At 38.1% G+C, this 20,515-nt stretch overlaps 1 protein-coding gene across 1 annotated transcript in view; it reads left to right on the top strand.

Annotated features, from left to right (window-relative positions):
* Window positions 1-20,515, top strand: part of CNTNAP4 (contactin associated protein family member 4) — a 258,405-nt gene that overhangs the window by 122,472 nt on the left and 115,418 nt on the right. Inside the window, exon 4 of the mRNA XM_064580174.1 lies at window positions 19,488-19,635. Within this exon, the coding sequence (XP_064436244.1) occupies window positions 19,488-19,635 (148 nt within the window). The remainder of the gene's footprint in view (window positions 1-19,487; window positions 19,636-20,515) is intronic.

The raw sequence follows: 20,515 nt of genomic DNA, 5'->3' as shown, positions 1-20,515 counted from the left end.
TATTGAGAGGATCATATGGTTCTTGTTCTTTCTTTTGTTAATGTATTGTATCACATTGATTGATTTGTGGATATTGAACCAAACTTGCAGCCCAGGAATAAATCCTACTTGGTCATGGTGAATAATCCTTTTAATGTACTGTTGTATCCTATTGGCTAGTATTTTGGTGAGAATTTTGGCATCCATGTTCATCAGAGATATTGGCCTGTAATTCTCCTTTTTTGATGGGGTCTTTGTCTGGGTTTTAGAATCAGGGTAATGCTGGCCTTTGGAAGCTTTTCCTTCCATTTCTATTTTTTGGAACAGTTTCAGAAGCGTAGGTATTAATTCTTCTTTAAATGTTTGGTAGAATTCCCCTGGGAAGCCATCTGGCCTGGGGCTCTTGTTTGTTGGGACATTTTTGATTACTGCTTCTATTTCCTTACTGGTTATGGGTCTGTTCAGGTTTTCTGTTTCTTCCTGGTTCAGTTTTGGTAGTTTATACATTTCTAGAAATGCATCCATTTCTTCCAGGTTATCTAATTTGCTGACATATAGTTGATCATAATATGTTCTTATAATTGTTTGTATTTCTGTGGTGTTGGTTGTGATCTCTCCTCTTTCATTTCTGATTTTATTTATTTGGGTCCTTTCTCTTTTTGATAAGTCTGGCCGGGGGTTTATCAATCTTATTTATTCTTTCAAAGGACCAGCTTCAAATTTCGTTGATCTGTTCTACTGTTCTTTTATCTTCTATTTCATTGATTTCTGCTCTGATCTTTATTATTTCTCTTCTCCTGCTGGGTAGGCTTTACTTGCTGTTGTTTCTCCAGCTCCTTTAGGTATAGGGTTAGGTTGTGTATTTGAGACCTTTCTTGTTTCTTGAGAAAGGCTTGTATTGCTATATACTTTTCTCTTAGGACTGCCTTTGCTGCATCCCAAAGATTTTGAACAGTTGTGTTTTCATTTTCATGAATTTTTTAAATTCTTCTTTAATTTCCTGGTTGACCCATTCATTACTTAGTAGGATGCTCTTTAGCCTCCATGTATTTGAGTTCATTCCAAGTTTCCTCTTGTGATTGAGTTCTGGTTTTAAAGCACTGTGGTCTGAAAATATGCAGGGAATGATCCCAGTCTTTTGGTATTGGTTGAGACCTGATTTATGACCCAGGATGTGATCTATTCTGGAGAATGTTCCATGGGCACTAGAGAAGAATGTGTATTCTGTTGTTTTGGGATGGAATGTTCTGAATATATTTATGAAGTCCATCTGGTCCAGTGTGTCATTTAAAGCCTTTATTTCCTTGTTGATCTTTTGCTTAGACGATCTGTCCATTTCAGTGAGATGGGGGTTAAAGTCCCCTACTATTGGGGCACCTGGGTGGCTCAGTTGGTTAAGCGACTGCCTTCGGCTCAGGTCGTGATCCTGGAGTCCCTGGATCGAGTCCCGCATCGGGCTCCCTGCTCGGCAGGGAGTCTGCTTCTCCCTCTGACCCTCCCCACTCTCATGTGCTCTCTCTCTCTCATTCTCTCTGTCTCAAATAAATAAATAAAATCTTAAAAAAAAAAGTCCTCTACTATTATTATATTATTGTCAACATGTTTCTTTGATTTTGTTATTAATTGGCTTATATAATTGGCTGCTCCCATGTTAGGGGCATAGATATTTATAATTGTTAGATCTTCTTGTTGGATAGACCCTTTAAGTAGGATATAGTGCCCTTCCTCATCTCTTATTATCGTCTTTGGTTTAAAATCTCATTTGTCTGATACAAGGATTGCCACCCTAGCTTTCTTTTGATGTCCATTAGCATGGTAAATGGTTTTCCAACCCCTCACTTTAAATCTGAAGGTGTCTTTGGGCCTAAAATGAGTCTCTTGCAGACAGCATATCGATGGGTCTTGTTTTTTTATCCAATCTGATAGCCTGTGTGTTTTGATTGGGGCATTTAGCCCATTTACATTCAGGGTAACTATTGAAAGATATGAATTTAGTGCCATTGTATTGCCTGTAAGGTGACTGTTACTGTATATTGTCTGTGTTCCTTTCTGGTCTGTTTTACTTTTAGGCTCTCTCTTTGCTTAGAGGACCCTTTCAATATTTCTTATAGGGCTGGTTTGGTGTTCACAAATTCTTTTAGTTTTTGTTTGTCCTGGAAGCTTTTTGTCTCTCCTTCTATTTTCAATGACAGCCTAGCTGGATATAGTATTCTTGGCTGCATATTTTTCTCGTTTAGTGCCCTGAATATACGGTGCCAGTCCTTTCTGGCCTGCCAGGTCTCTGTGGATAGATCTGCTGCCAATCTAATGCTTCTACCATTGTAGGTTACAGACCTCTTGTCCCGAGCTGCTTTCAGGATTTTCTCTTTGTCTCTGAGACTCGTAAGTTTTACTATTAGATGTTGGGGTGTTGACCTATTTTTATTGATTTTGAGTAGGGTTCTCTGTGCCTCCTGGATTTTTATGCCTTCCCCAAATTAGGGAAGTTCTCTGCTATAATTTGCTCCAATATACCTCTGCCCCTCTCTCTCTTTTTCTTCTGGGATCCCAATTATTGTACTATTGTTTCATATATGGTATCAATTATCTCTAGAATTCTACCCTCGTGATCCAGTAGTTGTTTATCTCTCTTTTTCTCAGCTTCTTTATTCTCCATCATTTGGTCTTCTATATCACTAATTCTCTCTTCTGCCTCATTTATCCCAGCAGTTAGAGCTTCCATTTTTTATTGTACTTCATTAATAGCCTTTTTGATTTCGACTTGGTTAGATTTTAGTTCTTTTATTTCTCCAGAAAGGGATTCTCTAGTATTTTCCATCCTTTTTTTCAAGCCCAGCTAGTATCTTTAAAATCGTCATTCTGAACTCTGGTTCCAACATCTTACTAATGTCCATATTGATCAGGTCCTTGGCCGTCGGTACTGCACCTTGTTCTTTTTTTTGAGGTGAGTTTTTCTGTTTTGTCATTTTGTCCTGAGAGGAATAGATGAATGAGAGAACAAATGCTAAAAGGGTAACAATGACCCCAGAGAAATACAATCTAAACAATCAGAGGAGACCCAAAACCAGGGGGAAAAGAAAGGGGAAAAAAAAAAAAGAATATGATCAGGCTGGTGAATAGAACAGAGCCACACGATTTTGGGTATGTTTTGGTCTTCAGAAGAGACTGCCTCCCAGAATTTTAAGAAAGAAAAACTTATATATATGTACAAAAGTAAGGATAAATATGATGAAGGGATGAATTATGAATGTAAAGATGAAAATTAAAAATAGACTTTAAAAAGGGAATTGATAAGTTGGTTGAAAAAGGAAAGAAGAAAAATTTTAAAAAATAGAAAATGAAAAAAATAAAGAAAATTAAAAAAATTAACTTTGAAAGACTAAAGCATCATGGGGAAAAAAGCCATGAATTCTATGTGCTGTATTCCCCTAGTGCTGGAGTCCTGCCAGGGGAGGGGCCTGTTGCAGTGATTCTCAAATGTCTTTGCTCAAGGTGGAATTGTACCGCCCTTGCCAGTGGCCGGGCTAAGTAATCTGCTCCTGTTTGCTCTTGGTAGCTTTTGTTCCCTGAAAGCTTTCCATACAGCTTTGGAGGACGAGAGTACAAATGGCGGCCTTGCAATCTCTGGCCCCGGAGGAGCCAAGAACATGGGGCCCCACTCCTCAGTGAGCCCCCAGAGAAAAGCAGTCACTCCTGTCTCCCTGGTATCCGGCCACACTCCATACTCACCTGGCCTGTGACCGAGCATTTCTATCTCTGGCACATGACCCCGTTTGGAGTCTCCCAACCCAGCAGATTCCTGGGGTGGGCTCCTGCGCCTCTCCTCCTGGGGGAGGAAGGGGAGTATCCCCGGATCTGCCGCTTGTTGGGTCCCTGCTGGATGAGCAGTGGCCTGAGTGTGCCACGGATCACTGTTTATGGCAACCCCGAGCTGAGAGCCTGCTCCTCGGCTTCGTCTCTGCAGCCAGCTTCCCTACTCCAATACCTGGGAGCTCTGCTGCATTCAGGCACCCCCGGTCTTCCTGTGACCCTGAGGGTCCTGAGACCACACTGTCGCAGTGAGGGTTCCCCCCCTCCCCCTTAGCCACTGGAGCGACGTCCCTCAGTGGAGCAGACTTCTAAAAGTTCCAATTTTGTGCTCTGCTGCTCTATCATTTGCCGGACCCGGCTGATGGAGGCTCCCTCCCTCCCCCCTGCCATCTATCTTCTCGAATATCACCTTGGATTCACTTCTCCGCACATCCTACCTTCCAAAAAGTGGTCGCTTTTCTGTTCACAGAGTTGCTGCTATTATTTTCTTTGATCTCCTGTTGAGTTTTTAGGTGTTCAGAATGATTTGATAACTATCTAGCCGAATTCCTAGGACCAGATGAAATTTGGGTCTCCTACTCCTCCGCCATCTTGCTTCTCCTCCTCATTTAACTTTTTATATTGAAATACAACACATATCTGAAAAGATAAAAGGTATACACGCACACACACATGCACCCCCCGAGCTCATTTATTATCAAAAAGCAAAAACACCTATTTAAATATTACCTAGGCCAAGAATACTCCAGTATCTCAAACACCTCCTTTCATCCCTTTCCTGGGCACTACTACCTCCATCTTCTCCCAAAGTTATCACTATCATGATTGTGAATGCCTGTTTTGAATTATATTCAAAAGAAATGAATCAATATATTCTTTTTTTACATGTGGCTACCTGTGTTAACATTATGTTTGAGAAACATATCCATGTTGTTGTGCATAGGTATAATTGATTTATTTTCATTGCTTTATAGCATCTCATTATGCGAGTGTATCTGAATGTGTTTATCCCTTCTACAAATAGACATGTGAGCTGGATTTGGGGACTATTCTGAATAATACTTAAGGAGCATTCATGTGCCTTTGGTACACAAAGCCTGCTTTCCTGTTGGGTACACTCTTGAGAGGGGAATTGCTGGCTCATAAAATAAATATATGTGGGGCGCCTGGGTGGCTCAGTCCTTTAGCATCTGCCTTTGGTTCATGTCATGATCCCATAGTCCTGGGATTGAGCCCTGCATCAGACTCCCTGTTCGTCGGGAAGCCTGCTTCTCCATCTCCCACTCCCCCTGCTTGTGTTCCTGCTCTTGCTGTCTCTCTCTCTGTCAAATAAATAAAATCTTAATAAATAAATAAATAAATAAATAAAATAAAATAAGTATATGTTTAACTTTAGTGGAATATGTGAAAGACTTTTTATAGAGATCATGTTTATTTATACTCTCACTGCAGTGTATAAAAATTACATGTCTTCCACATTCTTGACAACACTTGGTATTACCAGTTTTCTTTTAATTTTAGATTTTTAACGTTTCCCTCAATTTTAGTTATTCTGGTTGGCATGCAGAACTCTCACACTGTGGTTTGAATTTACAGTGTCCTGCGACTAATGAGGCTGGACACCATTGCATAGGTCTGCTAGTCATTTAGATATTTCTTTGTCCCGTTTTTTCTTATTTCTTTGTAGTTCTCTATAAATCCTGGACACAAATATACTGAAAAATAGGTTCTTCCATTCTGTGGCTTCTCTTTTCACTATTTTAACATCTGTAAATGAACAGAAGTTCTTAAGTTTAATATATTCTGATTTGTTAACCTTTCCTCTTATGTGTCAGCCTTTCCTTTTGTGTCATGTTTAAGGCACCTTTGCCCTCCTCCAGGTTGTGAAGATATCCAGTTGTGCTATCTTCTAGCACATCTGCTAGCTCCATTCACATTTAGCTTTACAATCTTACTAGAATGGCTTTCTGCCCATGATTTAAGGGAGTGATCAACCTTCCTTTTCCTTTTTTTTTTTTTTTTCTTCTTCTCTTTCCCCCCAGTGTGGATATTTGATCAACCCAGCACCGTGCATTTAAAAGAGGTGGTTTATTGTTTGTTTGTTGTTTTTCTAACTGATTTGCATTGCAAACATTGTCAGAAACCCATTCCCCATTTATGTTGAGTCTGTTTCTGGATTCTCTGTTCTGTTCCACTGGTCTGTTTGAGTAATCTTCTGCCAATATGACATTCTATTATTTTTGTAACATTCTGAAACTTGATGCCCAGTCAAGAAAATCTTCCAACTTTGTTTTTCTTCAAGAGTATCTTGGTGATTCCTGTCCCTTTATATTTTCACTAACAGTGTATGAGAGTTCTTGTTGCTCCACATCCTCACCAGTATTTGGTATTGGCAATGTTGTGGATTTTGGCCATTCTAATAGGTGTCTAAATTCAATCCATATTGATATATAGACTTTCATTCAGCAAATTTGCTAACCACATGCTATAAAGTAATTTCTACATAAACAATCATGCTACCTATGAATGACAGCAGGCTTATTTCTTTCCTTCCAATCCATATTACCTGTTCAGTATTTTTCTTACCCTAATTAAATTATTCACCTCATGTGGAATGAAAAGGTCTATAGAGAACATACTTTGATTCTCAAACTCAAAGCAGATCTCAGCATTTCTTTTAACATGTGACTGTTTGCTGTAAGATTTTTGTAGATGTCCTTTATAGATTTAGAAATTCCCTTTTTAGCTAAAAGTTTAAATCACATTTAGATGTTGAATTTAATCAAATGCTCTTTTTACATCTGTTTAGAAGATCATATTTTCTTCAGTTTGATTAATTACCTTGAAAGATTTTTTTTTTAAAGATTTTATTTATTTATTTGACAGAGACAGAGATAGCGAGAGCAGGAACACAAGCAGCGGGAGTGGGAGAGGGAGAGCAGGCTTCCCGCCGAGGAGGGAGCCCAATGTGGGACTCGATCCCAGGACCCTGGGATCATGACCTGAGCCGAAGGCAGATGCTTAATGACAGCCACCCAGGCGCCCTACCTTGAAAGATTTTTAAATATTAAGCAATCCTTGTGTTCCTGGAAGAAACTTGATTAAAAAGTTATGATCTATGAAACTTTTTCTTTATTCTCTATTCTATTATAATTTTGCAACTATTTTAAAGGATAGTTGGATATATGTTTATGAATAAGATTGGCTTTTATTTTCCTTCTTGAAAGTTCTGTGTCAGATTTTGATATCAAGGTTAAGCTAGCCTCAGAAAACAAGTTGGGAAGCATTCTGTTTTCCTACTATATGAAGGTGTTTGTATAAGATCACTGTTTTTTGTCCTTAAATGTTTAAATGTCCTTAAATCTTTAGAAAATTCACATCCACATGTGAACATTTTTAAATTATGGATTTAATTTTGCCAACAGAGATAGGCAACTCAGATTTTCCTGTTTTTCATCTATTTTGGCAAGTTGCTGTCTATTTAGAACTTGCTCACTAAATTGTCAAAAACTATTCAAAGTAACCTCTTATGATCATTCTAACTTGTATGGGATCATAGTAGGATGCTCTTTTGAATTCCTGATATTGGTTATTTCTGTCTCTTCTTTTTTCTTTTCCTTGATCAGTTTAGCTAGGGTTTCATTAATTTCAGTGTCCTTTCAAAGCCTTGTTTTTATCATTTACTTTGCGTTTCAGTCTTGGTTTTAATTTACTGTATTTTTTTCCCTAATGTCTTAACATCCATCCTTAATACATTAATCTTCTTTTTTCTTTTAATGTCCATGTGCTCAGCACCAGTGACTTCTCTTTCACTTGTGACATTGATAATTTGGGTCTTCTCTCTTACTTTTCTTTGGACAGCATGAGTGGGGATTTATCAATTTCAGTGAATTTTTCAAAGAAAGAGCTTTTGATTTTGTTAATTTTCTCTTATGTTTTCCTGTTTTCAATTTCACTTATTTGTGCTCTAATTTTTATTATTTCTTTTCTTCTGATTATTTTATATTTATATTGTTCTACATTCTCTAGTTTCATAGGATGGAAACTGAGATTATTTATTTAGGTCTTTGGGTTTTTTTCCCCTAATGTATGCATTTAATGCTACAAATGCTGCTGTATCTCACATTTTGATAAATTATATTTTTATTTTCATTTACATCAGTTTTTTAAAAATTTCACTTGAGACATCTGCCTTAGCTCTTGGGTTATTTCCGAATATTTCTGGGCTTTCTAGCTATCATTCTGTTACTTATGTCTCGTTTTATCCTATTGTGGTCTAAGCATACTTTGTACAGTTTACAGTTTCTATAAAATTTGTGAGGGTGTGTTTTAGGGCCCATAATGCAGTCTGTCTTCGTGAATGTTTCATATGATCTTGAGACGACTGTTTCTGCTGCTGTTGGATGGAATATTCTAAAATGTCAGTTCGATCCAGTTGACTAATACTGATACACAGGTCTTCTATATTCTTACCGTTTTTCTGTCTTTTTGATGTATCAACTACTCCAGCTATAATAATGGATTTGTCTATTTCTCCCTGCAGTTCTATCAGTATTTGCCTCATGTATTTTGACCCTTTGTTGTTATGTGCTACAGATAGGGGAGTGTTACACCATGTTGAAAAATTGATTGCTTTGCCATTATGCAATGTTCCTGTTTATCTCTGATAATCTTTCTTGTTCTGAAGGCTGCTTTGTTTGAAATTAATATGGCCACTCCAGCTCTTTTTAGATCAGTGTTAGTGTTAGGCTAAAATACAAAATGAAAACCAAACTTGAAAATTCCCTGAGCAGACAAAACCATTTAAGCCCCATAAGCAAAACTAAATCTAGTTTATTTCATGAACATAAGTGAAACTTAAGTCATCTTTCAAAAAATGGTATAAGATAACCATTTTTAATCAATCCCCTGCCAACTGGAAACCCCCATTGTAATAACCAGTCACTACTACAAAGGTTAAACAGCTTCCTCATTTTCACTTTATAAGCCATTCTGTAATGTCACACACACCTCTAACCTTCAGAGCAATTTTGGTTTGAAAGCTCTCAATTCTTGAACTATTCTTATATGCACAATCAACTCTTGCTAATTACTATTTTATTGATCTGGTGATTTTAATTTTGCTAGTTTTGGATTTTTGACATTAGTGTAGTATATCCTTCTCTGTTCTTTTACTTTTAATCTATTTTAGTCTTTGTATTGAAAGTGGATTTCTTGTGGATAACATATAGTTGGGTCTCATTCTTTATACCCTGACAATCTGTCTTTTAATGTTGTATTTAGACCATTCACTTTTAAAGTGATTGTTGATATGTTTGGATTAATATCTGCCATGTTTGTAACCATTTTCTGTTTGTTGCATTTATCTTTTGTTTCTTGTTGCCCCCTTTTTAATGTGTTATCTGAATTTGAGCATCTTGTATTATTCATTTTTATCTCTTTCCATATTGATATACTTCAAAAAATTCTAGTGACTGCCCTTACCTATCTAAGACCATCTTCAAGTAACATTATGCTATTTACTAAGTAGTGCAGGTACCTTAGAGTATTCCCAGTCCCTCCCTCTCACCCCTTGCAACATTGCTGCCATTAATTTAATTTATCCATAAGCTATAATCACCCAATACATTTTTAGTATTATTTCTTTAAATAGTCATCTTATAACTAAGAATAAGAAAAATTATTTTCTTGTAACTTCTTTTATTCCTTCTCAAATGCTCTTCTTTTCTTTGAAAGTTTCTGACCGATTATATTAAACTTTTGTCTAAAGAACTTCCTTTAAATGCTTTTTGCAAAGCAGGTCTGGTAGCAATGACTTCTGTTGGTTTTTGTCTGAGAAAGTTTTTATTTTTTCTTCACTTTTAGTGAAAATTTCTCCAGGTGTAGAATTCTAAATTTATTTTTACTTCTCTCAACACTTGAAATATTTTGCTCCACTCTCTTCCTACTTATGTGTTTTCTGATAGAAGTCCAATATACTTCTTATCCTCGTTCCTCTCTAGGTAAGGTATTTGTTTTTCTCAGCTTCTTCCACAATGTTTTCCTTATCTTTCGTTTTCTGCAGCTTCATTATGCTATGACTCAGTATAGTTTATTCTGATTTCTAACCTGCTTGTTATTCTTTAAAATTCCTGGGTCTACTTTGGTGTCTGTCATTAATTTTGGAAAGTCTGTTGGCCATTATTCAAATATTTCTTCCACTTCATTCTCTTTTTCTTTACCTTCTGGTATTCCACTTATGCACATGTTTCAACTTTTGCAGTTATCCCCAGTTCTGGTATATTATCTTCTGCATTTTTCTTTTTGCGTTATAGTTTAGGAAGTTTGCATTTTCTGATCTTCAGGCTCACTGATTCTTTCCTTAGTTGTATTGAGTTTATCAATGTGCCCATCAAAGACATTCTCCATTTCTGTCACAATGTTTTGATTTCTGATATTTCCCTTTGGTTTTTTCTTAGAGTTTTCATTTCTCTGTTTATCTTACCCATCTTTCTTGCATGCTGTCCACTTGTCCCATTAGAACCCTTAGCATATTAATCACAGTTGTTTTTAATTCCTAGTCTGATAATTCCAACATCTGAGACATATGTAAGACTGGCTCTGATGATTGTTTTGTCTCTGCAGAATGTGTTTTTTCTTGCCTTTTGGCATGCCTTGCAATTTCTCGCTGAAATCTGGACATATTGTATCTAGTAATGGGAACTAAAGTGAATAGGTTTTTTTGTGTGAGGATTTATATTAATCTGGCAAGGAATTGGGCTGTATTTAATGTTTGCTCTAGGTGTTGTAGGTGCCAGAAGCTTCAAATTTATCTAGGACTCTTGTTTTTGCCTCTCCTCTTGACTTTGGGGTCTTCTTCCAAGGTGGTCTGTGTTTGTGGTTCTTTCAGCTATTATCGAGTATTATTATACTAGAGTTCTATTGGTATGATGATATGATATGAGGATAAGAGAGCATTCTATAATATTCCAACTAAATGTCAGTGTTTTTAGTGGGCCTCTGTCTTGGGACTGTGACCTTCACTAGTGTTTCTCTGGTGGTGTGGCTTGTTTCCCTCTGCCCCTTACTTCTTTTCCTGGCTACTGACTCCTTTTTTTTTTTTTTTTTAAGATTTTATTTATTTTAATGACAGAGAGACATAGCGAGAGAGGGAACACAAGCAGGGGGAGTGGGAGAGGGAGAAGCAGGCTTCCTGGTGAGCAGAGAGCCCAATGCAGGGCTCAATCCCAGGACCCTGGGATCATGACCTAAGCTGAAGACAGATGCTTAATGACTGAGCCACCCAGGCATCCCTGGGTATTGACTCCTGAGGACTATTTGTTCCCTTAGGTGGGACACGGAGAGTAGGGAAACCAGAGTGGGAGGAATGTTCTTTGCTAATTGGGATGAGGCTCTGGCAGTCTTTTCCCCTGGACAGTAGGCCCTTGGTGTACAGAACACTCTGGGCATATTTTGCAATGATTACCTTCTCCTCTCCCTGCCAGAGCTGGGAGGGAATCCTTTTCTGATCTTCACAGAGAGCATGGAAAGGTTCCTGGAAGTCAAGTTCACAGAAATGTGGGGGCCCTCCAAGACTGTGGTCCTCAAGAGTTTCTCTCTCATGCCAGTCCACCCTTAGCTTCCGTTGATTTATCAATATTACCTCATAAGCAGCCCTATCAGTTTATGGCACTAGTGGCTTCTGCTCTAGGTGGACAGATCTCAGCTCTGACTCTTTGGATGGTCTTGTCTCTCCAGATTTCAGGGTGGTAGTTTGCCATGTGTTTCATTCAGCTTAGGCTGCTGTCACAAAATATTGTAGACTGGGTGGCTTAAACAACAGACATTTATTTTTCACAGTTGTGGAATTTGGAAAGTCCAAGATCAAGTTGCTGGCTGATTCTGTTCCTGGTGGGAACCCACTGCCTGGCTTGTAATTAGCCTTCTCACCATGTCCTCATCTGGCTCTGGTCTCTCATCTCATCATTATGACACTAATCCCATCATGGGAGCCCCACCCTCATGACTTCATCTAAACCTAATTACTTCCCAGAGGCCGCATTTTCAAACACCGTCATGTTGGGATTAGGGCCTCAACATGAATTTTGGAGGGACACAATCCAGTCCATAGTGCATGTAACCTCAGTGTTCAGATAGGTCTAAGAAAGGTCATTGATTTTAAGTTTGTCCAGCTTTCTTATTGTTTAGAGAACAAGAATGATGTCCAGGTGCTTTAAATATAGAGCTGATGCTTTTCTACTTACTAATGTATGTGTCTTTGTATCCAAGACTCTGAATTTCCCTTTTTTTAAAAAAAGATTTATTGATTTATTTGAGAGAAAGAGAGTGAGAGAGCATGAGTGGGAGGGGTAAAGGGAGGGGGGAGTGAGAATTTCAAGCAGACTCCATGCTGAGTGTGGAGCCTGACACAGGGCTCGATCACAACACTGAGATCATGACCTGAGTTACGATCTTTTGGTCAGATGCTTAACTGACTTCGCCACCTCTGTGTCACATCTCTCCGAATTTCCATTTAAGAACAGATTTTGCTGCTGCTTTATTACTTTCTATTGTGTATAGGACATCATGTTTGAAGAATGAACAATTTGCGACCTAGAAGGATATCTTTCTACAGAGTATAACTTTATTTGTTTCTGCAGGTAGAAATGAGCACTTGACATCTCTGACCATCTTAATCTTATTGAGAAGATAGGAGGCTGAATTTTAGTCCCTGTAAGGAGTTGTCTGTCTCTGGCTTACCCTGTATCCTAAGCTGTAGGAAGCTTATAGGATATTCTCATCCTTGGGGGACCTAGAATTAAAATTTTGTCTTTAACCCTGTGAAGTTGTAAAAAGATCTCCTCAGGTGCTTCGCATCTTAGGTTCTCTTCAGGAATCTTAGAAAGGGTAAAGGGTCTCAAAAGTAGGGCTCGCTTCCTTAGGTTTTCTTCTCCCAGATCTTGGACATTTAATGTTTTATTGTCTTTTAGCACTTCATTCCCTGTTTTTCATTTTGTACAGCTTTTCTAGCAGGAAGATTGTTCAGAATTTCCTAGTCTACCAACCATAATATGATTATTTTTTTAAGCTAGAAGTTATTTTTCATCTCAATAAAACCTTAGTCTTCCACAAAACTGGACATATATTACCCTAATATAAATTTAAGCGTAATGACCTGTAGACATATCTTCCATAAAACAATTTATTGCTATCTCTGAACAATAGTTACAAAATATAGCCAAGGTTGTATCTTTCACATACTTTTTCAGTCTTGCCATTTGATCTTGCCATCTTGAGAATTGAAACCTTTTTATGCTAAAAGGGCTGAAACAGTGTATTTTACAATTTGGTATCTCCACAGATTCTAATAAAATGGCCAAGGCATGGGACCTTATTGGAATATTGCCAATAATTTGGTATCCCTTCAAATAAAGATTTTAAAGATAGTGAATATTTTCAGAGAGGGGTGGTAGAAACTGACTTTATATTAATAAAATTCTATTTTCTTATTTTGAAATTTGAGATTTATTATATACACGGAACAAAATATAATTTTCTAATCTGCTTTCTGTACTCTCATTGCTATTTCTCTATTACATAAATGAATGACATTCATACTCAAGAGAGAATCAGCATTTATACATATAGTTACAACAGTCTTGTTCAACATATGTTTAAAAGTTATTCTTATCTGGGTTTATGTTAGCAAGTTCCCTGCTTTTCAGGAATATTCATTTTTTCTTCGCTTTTCTTTTGCATTTTTTGGTTTTTAGATAAGACAACCTCTTGGGAGGCATACTGGCACACTTGGTAAATATTTATAACCAACATCATAAAACAAAGGGCTGACTTCCATTAGACAGCATGTTTTTATGATGCATTTAGTGTCTGCATGTCAGCTGACTATGTCAAAACGAGTTGTACTTGGAAATAGGTCATATGTAAGTCACATGAATTTTCACAACAGGAGAGGTCGGGGGTTTGCATTTTTGCCTGCTTGTCATGTTGAATTTATATTAGTATTGCTGTTTATTTTGGTGGGAGTGAAACCAATTTTTATGTAATTACATAGCCTGCTGTATAACTACATGTAAGTGGTCCCATGTTTCTGATTTATTACAGCAGTGTTCTGGATCCCCTTATGAACTGCCATATGGGCATTTCCCTTTATGCATCTTGACTTACATAGACGAGTTGCTCAATTAATATTGATAAAATAGATTAATGCTATTACACTTCCTCATAAACTTTAGAATCATTATGGAAATACTTAAAATCTTGTGAAAAACTTTAATTCATTAACTCCATAAATTATCTTGGTTAGAATACATTTCTAAACTATCTATGAATACCTCATTGAGTTTGAAAATCATCAGGCCTCAAAGAAAAGAAGAATACAATTAAGACCTTTTGATTTTTATCACGTAAGACACATCACCTTACTTCTATTTGTAGATATTTTATATATTTGATGAAATACTGGCATATTCTTTTATATTCTATATCTATTAGGAGATTATCATTTTATGCAAGAGTCCTATTGATTATCAAACATTTGTCTTTTATTTTTATTCTACTCCAATAATTTTGAGAAAATGTAAAGTTTATAGAACAGTCCTTTTGCCTATAAATGTTAACTGGTAGAGTTATGTTCAGCAATCATCTAAGTTGCATTACTCTCAATGTGTCAAAGATTTTAAATGTAAATTATGAGAAAAAGCCAGCGGGTGGGGGAGGCGGTGGGGAAGCCTCCAACAAAATATCAAGCTTCCTCTAGGGTGGGTTGTTTGCTTTCATGTTCTGTTAGAGTGAGGCCTACTGATAGCTTAGCTAAATTATGTGCTATGGAGTCAGAAAAGCCTGGGATTAAATCTTTACTCTGCCACTTCCTAGCTGTGTGGCTTTAGGCACACAATCTCTGTAATTTTCATTATCCTCAGCTTTAAAGTGGGTACAAAAATAACTACTTTATAGGGTTGATGGAAGTATTACAGTTACATAATATATTTCTTCTGCACCTGATGCTGAGACACAGAGTTGCACACTGATCTTTAGATTGATAACACAGAACATATTTGCTACTTATTTCTCTCTTTGGAAGTTAGCCTGGGTGAACCCTTCTCCAAAAATCTTTTCCTTCTCTGAAAAGTTTTGTAGTAATGTAGGTAGGGGAAAAGAGCATGGTTTATCCACAAGCCAGAAAAATTTTCAAAGCCAGCTTAAGACCAACAGCACAAATGGGCTTGGTATGCACTAGAAATGCAGATTCCAGGGCCCCACTCACAGATTTAGTGCATGAGGCGCAGGATCTAGAAATTGCATTTTTAAACAACTCCTCATCTAATTCTGACAGACACCAAAATTCAGAATCTATAATAAAAGGGAAGACAAACATCCATATAGTAAAAACATGTTTTTAAAAGAGCAATTTAAATCCATGTGTTCTTTTTTTAAATTTTATTTTATTTTTTTAAAGATTTATTTATTTATTTATTTAGAAAGCATGAACAGGGGGAGGGGCAAAAGGAGAGGGAGAGAGAGAGTCCCAAGCAGATTCCACACCGAGTGTGGAGCCTGACACAGGGCTTGATCCCACAACTCTGAGATCAGGACCTGAACCAAAATCAAGAGTTGGACCCTTAATCAACTGAGCCACCCAGGCGCCCCTAAATCCGTGTGTTCTTTTATGAATTGTGATGGTGTGAAAAAAAATCCTCATAGCAAATTGAGAAATACCTCTTAGGCAAAGGAAATACATTTGAAACCTGGTAGTATGCCTAGAACTTTTAATTTATGAGGTAATGTAACATCAACCCCATGCCTCATTCACTAACATTATGAAAAAATACCCATTAAATACAGAATTCCACAACAAAATCTTTGTTGTTATCCTGTGTATTGAAAAAATTTCAACATGGGGAGCAAGACGAGACAAATATTACTCTTCAGTTAAATCATAGTTAATTAATGGTGCATATTCCCCCAATGACGTTGATACTAGAAAGTTATTTAAGGTACTCAGAGCATTATGAAATAATGTTCTGCCTACTCTGTCACTGTATACACACACTTCCTATGTCTACGTCTTACTTCATTTTACTAATTATTGTAAAATTAATACATGTTCATTTTTAAAAATCCAGAGACGATGGGGATGTGCTAAAAATCCCATACCCTCCCACCTCACGATTTCCCTTGCCCTTTGTAAGAAAAAACTGCTTAAAATTTTGAATGTGCCAAGATATTTTTATTACATATACAAGGTAAGCACCTTATATTTCTTCTTTATGTTCTTAAAATCTAAATAACTCATAAATCAATCAGGTAAAATGTGAAAGATTGCCATTCATAGACCTCCCCATTCTACTTACCTGTTTGTTACCGCTGCCACTCTGCATCTTTCTCCTCATCCCTTAAGATGTTGAGATCATCATAGTGGCATCTATCTAAATCTGTGACTGTACATTAATGTTGGAAAAATGTGAGTTCTTTTGGAGGGTTATCCGATTCATCACCCAGCTGTTCACTGAAGGAAATCAAAATTGTATTAGCCTGCCCGTGGCACCCAGGAAAGTAGAATTGAAGTGTAAGAGGGCCTGATTAGGATTGAATGTTGATGGACCAGGGCCTCAACCTGGATGCACATTACCCTGGTTTGGAGAGCCTGTAAATACATACACACACACACACACAACACACACACACACACCCCCCCCAGTGCCCAGAGTATAAAAATTTTGACTAGTGGGAAGAATGGGGCTTTCTAGATGGGTCTGGTTATTAGAGTTAAAATATCTGTGGGTTTATACAGTATTCTATTTGTGTTGTAGGAAGCAGTAGCTAGGAATGTGGACCTAATAGTTGAAAACATACTGGATAACTCTCTCGGTCATGGGAGATACAGTGCACATTTGCACATTCACATTTGACATGCTGAGAGGTTCTGTAATTGAGAACCTGTTGAACTTTGTTTTGTTTTTAAGCCCAATCTTTCCCAAATGTACACATCCGACATATATTTTACTGTGAACCACTTGGAGCCAAGCCATGTTCTAGGTACTGTGAATGGAGAAGACTGAAGGTCCTTGCTTTAATGGAGCTAGTCTCCTAGTGGGATAAACAAACAAACAATAATCAAACAAAAGAAGACCCCAAATAATGAGTAATATGAAGGAAATAAAATAGGAAGGTAAGATGCAGGGGTATGCCAGGTGCACCGCTTTTGAAACTGTGATTAGAAAGGGTTTGACTTAGGTGGTAACATTTTGACCAAGGCCTGAAGTGGCAAGAGGAGCTGGCTGTGCAGAGAACTTTCGGAGTAGTGTGGACAGCTGGTGCAAAGCTCTAAGCAGGACTGAGCTTGGTTGTTCCAGGGGGTACAGTGTGGTGAAAGCATAATGGAGGGTGTTGTCAAAGACTGTGTTTGATAAGGAGCTTGGATTTTGTTCTGTGGCAAATGAAGCAATGGGGTTGGGGGTGACACGGTTTGATTTACCTTTAAAGATATTCCTGACTGCTCAGAGGGGAAGAGATTAGGGCTGTGGATGGGGATGGTGACAGGGAACAGGAGAACAAAAAAGGTGAGGAGGAGGTCACTGAGATAGTTCGGGTGAGGTAATGCTTTGTGGAGCTGGGTGGTCACAGCTGAGATGAAGACAGATGCCCAGATTTTGGATATCATTTGGAGGTGCCATCACAGAAGGCTTGTGGTGCCTAAGCCTGAGAGCTGGGTGTATGGAGTATTGGTGAAGTGGTGGCAGGAGGTAGAGAATCGATTGATAAGGAGAGTCAAATCAAATTAATTTGACTATGAAACACCAAACATTTAAAAAAATATATTTTGGTAAATGCTGGTAAAGGGATATTTGTGAACTAGAAAGAAAAGTAGGTACATGAGCAGATTCCCTGTGTATTGGTATTACTAACATATTCGCCTTTGTCTTGTGCAACCTACATGAGGTTGACCTTATACGCTGACCCAGTCATGGTCAGCAGACCTACCAAGAGCCTGAATAGATTGCTTCTTTTGTTCCGGCATATGCTGATTGTTACAGAAGGAAAAAAAAAAAAAAAAAACAAGGGGGAAGAGGAGAGGGAGAAAAAGAAGTAGGAGGAAGGGAGGATGGGTAGCAGAGAAGGAGAAGAAGAAATAAAAAATATAAATTATTGCGAACAGCTTCCCTCTAACATTTTCACATATGAAGCCTTACCATTTGTCATGAAGGTGAAAATAAAAGCTGCCCCGATATTAGGTGCTGTAGTATGTGAATTTTGCAGGTGAACTATGTGTTAGGCAGATGCACCCTGATATGGCGGAAGGAAGGTAGCTCTTGCTCTCACCTTACAACAGTTTTACAAACACCAGGATGTTATTTTCTACCTTTTTTTTTTTTTTTAAAGATTTAATTTATTTATTTGAGAGGGAGAAGCAGGCTTCCAGCTGAGTAGGGAGCCCACAGGGCTCGATCCCAGCGTCCTGGGATCAGGACCTGAGCTGAAGGCAGGTGCTTAACCAACTGAACCACCCAGATGCCCCTATTTTCTACCTTTCTGAACTTTAATTTCCTTATCTGCACTTTGTGCTACCTTAGCATCATTCTCAAGGTCTTTCTAGCTTTCAAATTCTAGAGTCTGTAAGTCTAATTATAGGTCTTTCCAAATTATTATTGCTTCCAATTTCCCTTAATTTTTTTAATACAGGTGCTTTTGTTTTGTTATTGTTTTATTAAATAACTTTGACATGTAGCCTTTTTTTTTTTAAAGATTTTATTTATTATTTGACAGAGAGAGAATGAGAGAGAGAGAGCACATGAGAGGGGGGAGGGTCAGAGGGAGAAGCAGACTCCCCGCTGAGCAGGGAGCCCGATGCGGGACTCGATCCAGGGACTCCAGGATCATAACCTGAGCCGAAGGCAGTCGCTTGACCAACTGAGCCACCCAGGCGCCCGACATGTAGCAATTCTTAATGTGCGTATCTGGCAGGGCCATGAAGTTGAACAGCCTGTTTGTTATCAGAGTGTTCTGAATGGAGTGTTGGGAGATACTTTTTTTTTTTTTTAAAGATTTTATTTATTTATTTGACAGAGACAGAGACAGCGAGAGCAGGAACACAAGCAGGGGGAGTGGGAGAGGGAGAATCAGGCTTCCTGCTGAGCAGGGAGCCCGATATGGGACTCGATCCCAGGACCCCGGGACCATGACCCGAGCCGAAGGCAGTCGCTTAACCAACTGAGCCACCCAGGCGCCCCAGGAGATACTTTTGTTTATGTTAATAAGGGGAGAAAATGAAACAACAGAAACATGTCCTAAGTTTTATCATTCATCAGTGATACAGGCAACTTCTTTGCTGAATCAGATCCTACTTTTTGAATACTGGAAGAAGATTTTCTCAATTTTTTTTGGTGCTGTTCACAATGTTAATACCTTTTAAGTTTAATCTGAGCTTTATAGAAAGTTTATTGACGGTATCATGGTTGAAAGCTGGCTTAATGGGGAAGGTGGAATTTCAACTACTCTCAATATAAAGAAAAGCCTGGGCAATGGTACCTTCTGTGGATGGAGGGACATTACTGTGTAACTGGTAATAGGATTTTCTTGAAGAAGGTAGCCATTTTTTCAGTAAAAAAGCAAGTCAGACATTGTTCATTGATGTTCTAGGTCACAGGGTGAAACAGATATTCTCCAGATGCATTGATTTCCCTCTTTCCCTTTTCTTTTAGGGCTTTCCAGGAAATGCAAATGCAGACAGTGTTGTGTACTATAAACTCCAGCCTTCTATCAAAGCCCGATTCCTGCGCTTCATTCCTTTAGAGTGGAACCCCAGGGGCAGAATTGGAATGCGGATCGAGGTGTTCGGATGTGCCTACAGTAAGTGTTTGTTTATCCAACACACTGACATAGATTTCAAAGGAGATGTTTTGAAAGCCAACCTGCATGCTGAAATTGACTTTATGGCTATGTAAAGAGATATAAAAACAGGAATGATTCTTGTGGAAAGCTTTTTTTGTGCCAATACATGGTAATATTGACTTTAGCGTTTGGCTTTATATTTTAAATCAGAAATGGAAGCATTTTATAGATAGATCGATCCTTTTTTTTTTTTTTTTTAATTCATGAGAGACAGAGAGAGAGAGGCAGAGGAGAAGCAGGCTCCCAAGGAGCAGGGAGCCCGATGTGGGACTCGATCCCAGGACGCCGGGATCATGACCTGAGCCGAAGGCAGTCACTTAACCATCTGAGCCACTCAGGCGCCCTAGATAGATCGATCCTTAAAGAGATAAATAGATACAGATACCTGTTTATAGACGTATGTGAATCCATTTACCCAAATCTAATATTATTAACTAGACCCTGACTTTTCAAATATTAGAGTTTTCCCCCATGGACTATATTTGATGATGTTTCACTAGGCACCCTGAATTTAATAAAAGATACAGTGTTCCATTTAGTGTAACCAGTCAAATGTCAGGACACAAAAGAATGTTTGTCTCTCCAGCCTAAAAATAATATGCCACATAACTCACTTATAAATGTGCTGTGCCTTCAGCATAAATTCATAGAAAAAGTAAAGACCTCTGCCAAAATATAAAATGTGTTTGAAATACTTTCACATAAAAAATGTTAGAAGCCACAGATTTCACTTAGTCTCCTCTTAATGAAGCATTTTATTATATCTTTTTGTGGGGCAGGGGCCTAAGAGTTATTGATAGCCTACCTCAAGCCACACCATCCTGTTAGATGCTCTTCT

Source organism: Mirounga angustirostris, unplaced genomic scaffold (genome assembly GCF_029215605.1).
Source record: "Mirounga angustirostris isolate CCGP_5_RB_7025 unplaced genomic scaffold, mMirAng1.0.hap1 SCAF_16, whole genome shotgun sequence".
In the NCBI taxonomy this organism is placed as follows: Eukaryota; Metazoa; Chordata; class Mammalia; order Carnivora; family Phocidae; genus Mirounga; species Mirounga angustirostris.
Note: the sequence above shows the minus strand (reverse complement) of the source record. Positions and strands in the feature narration are given on the sequence as shown.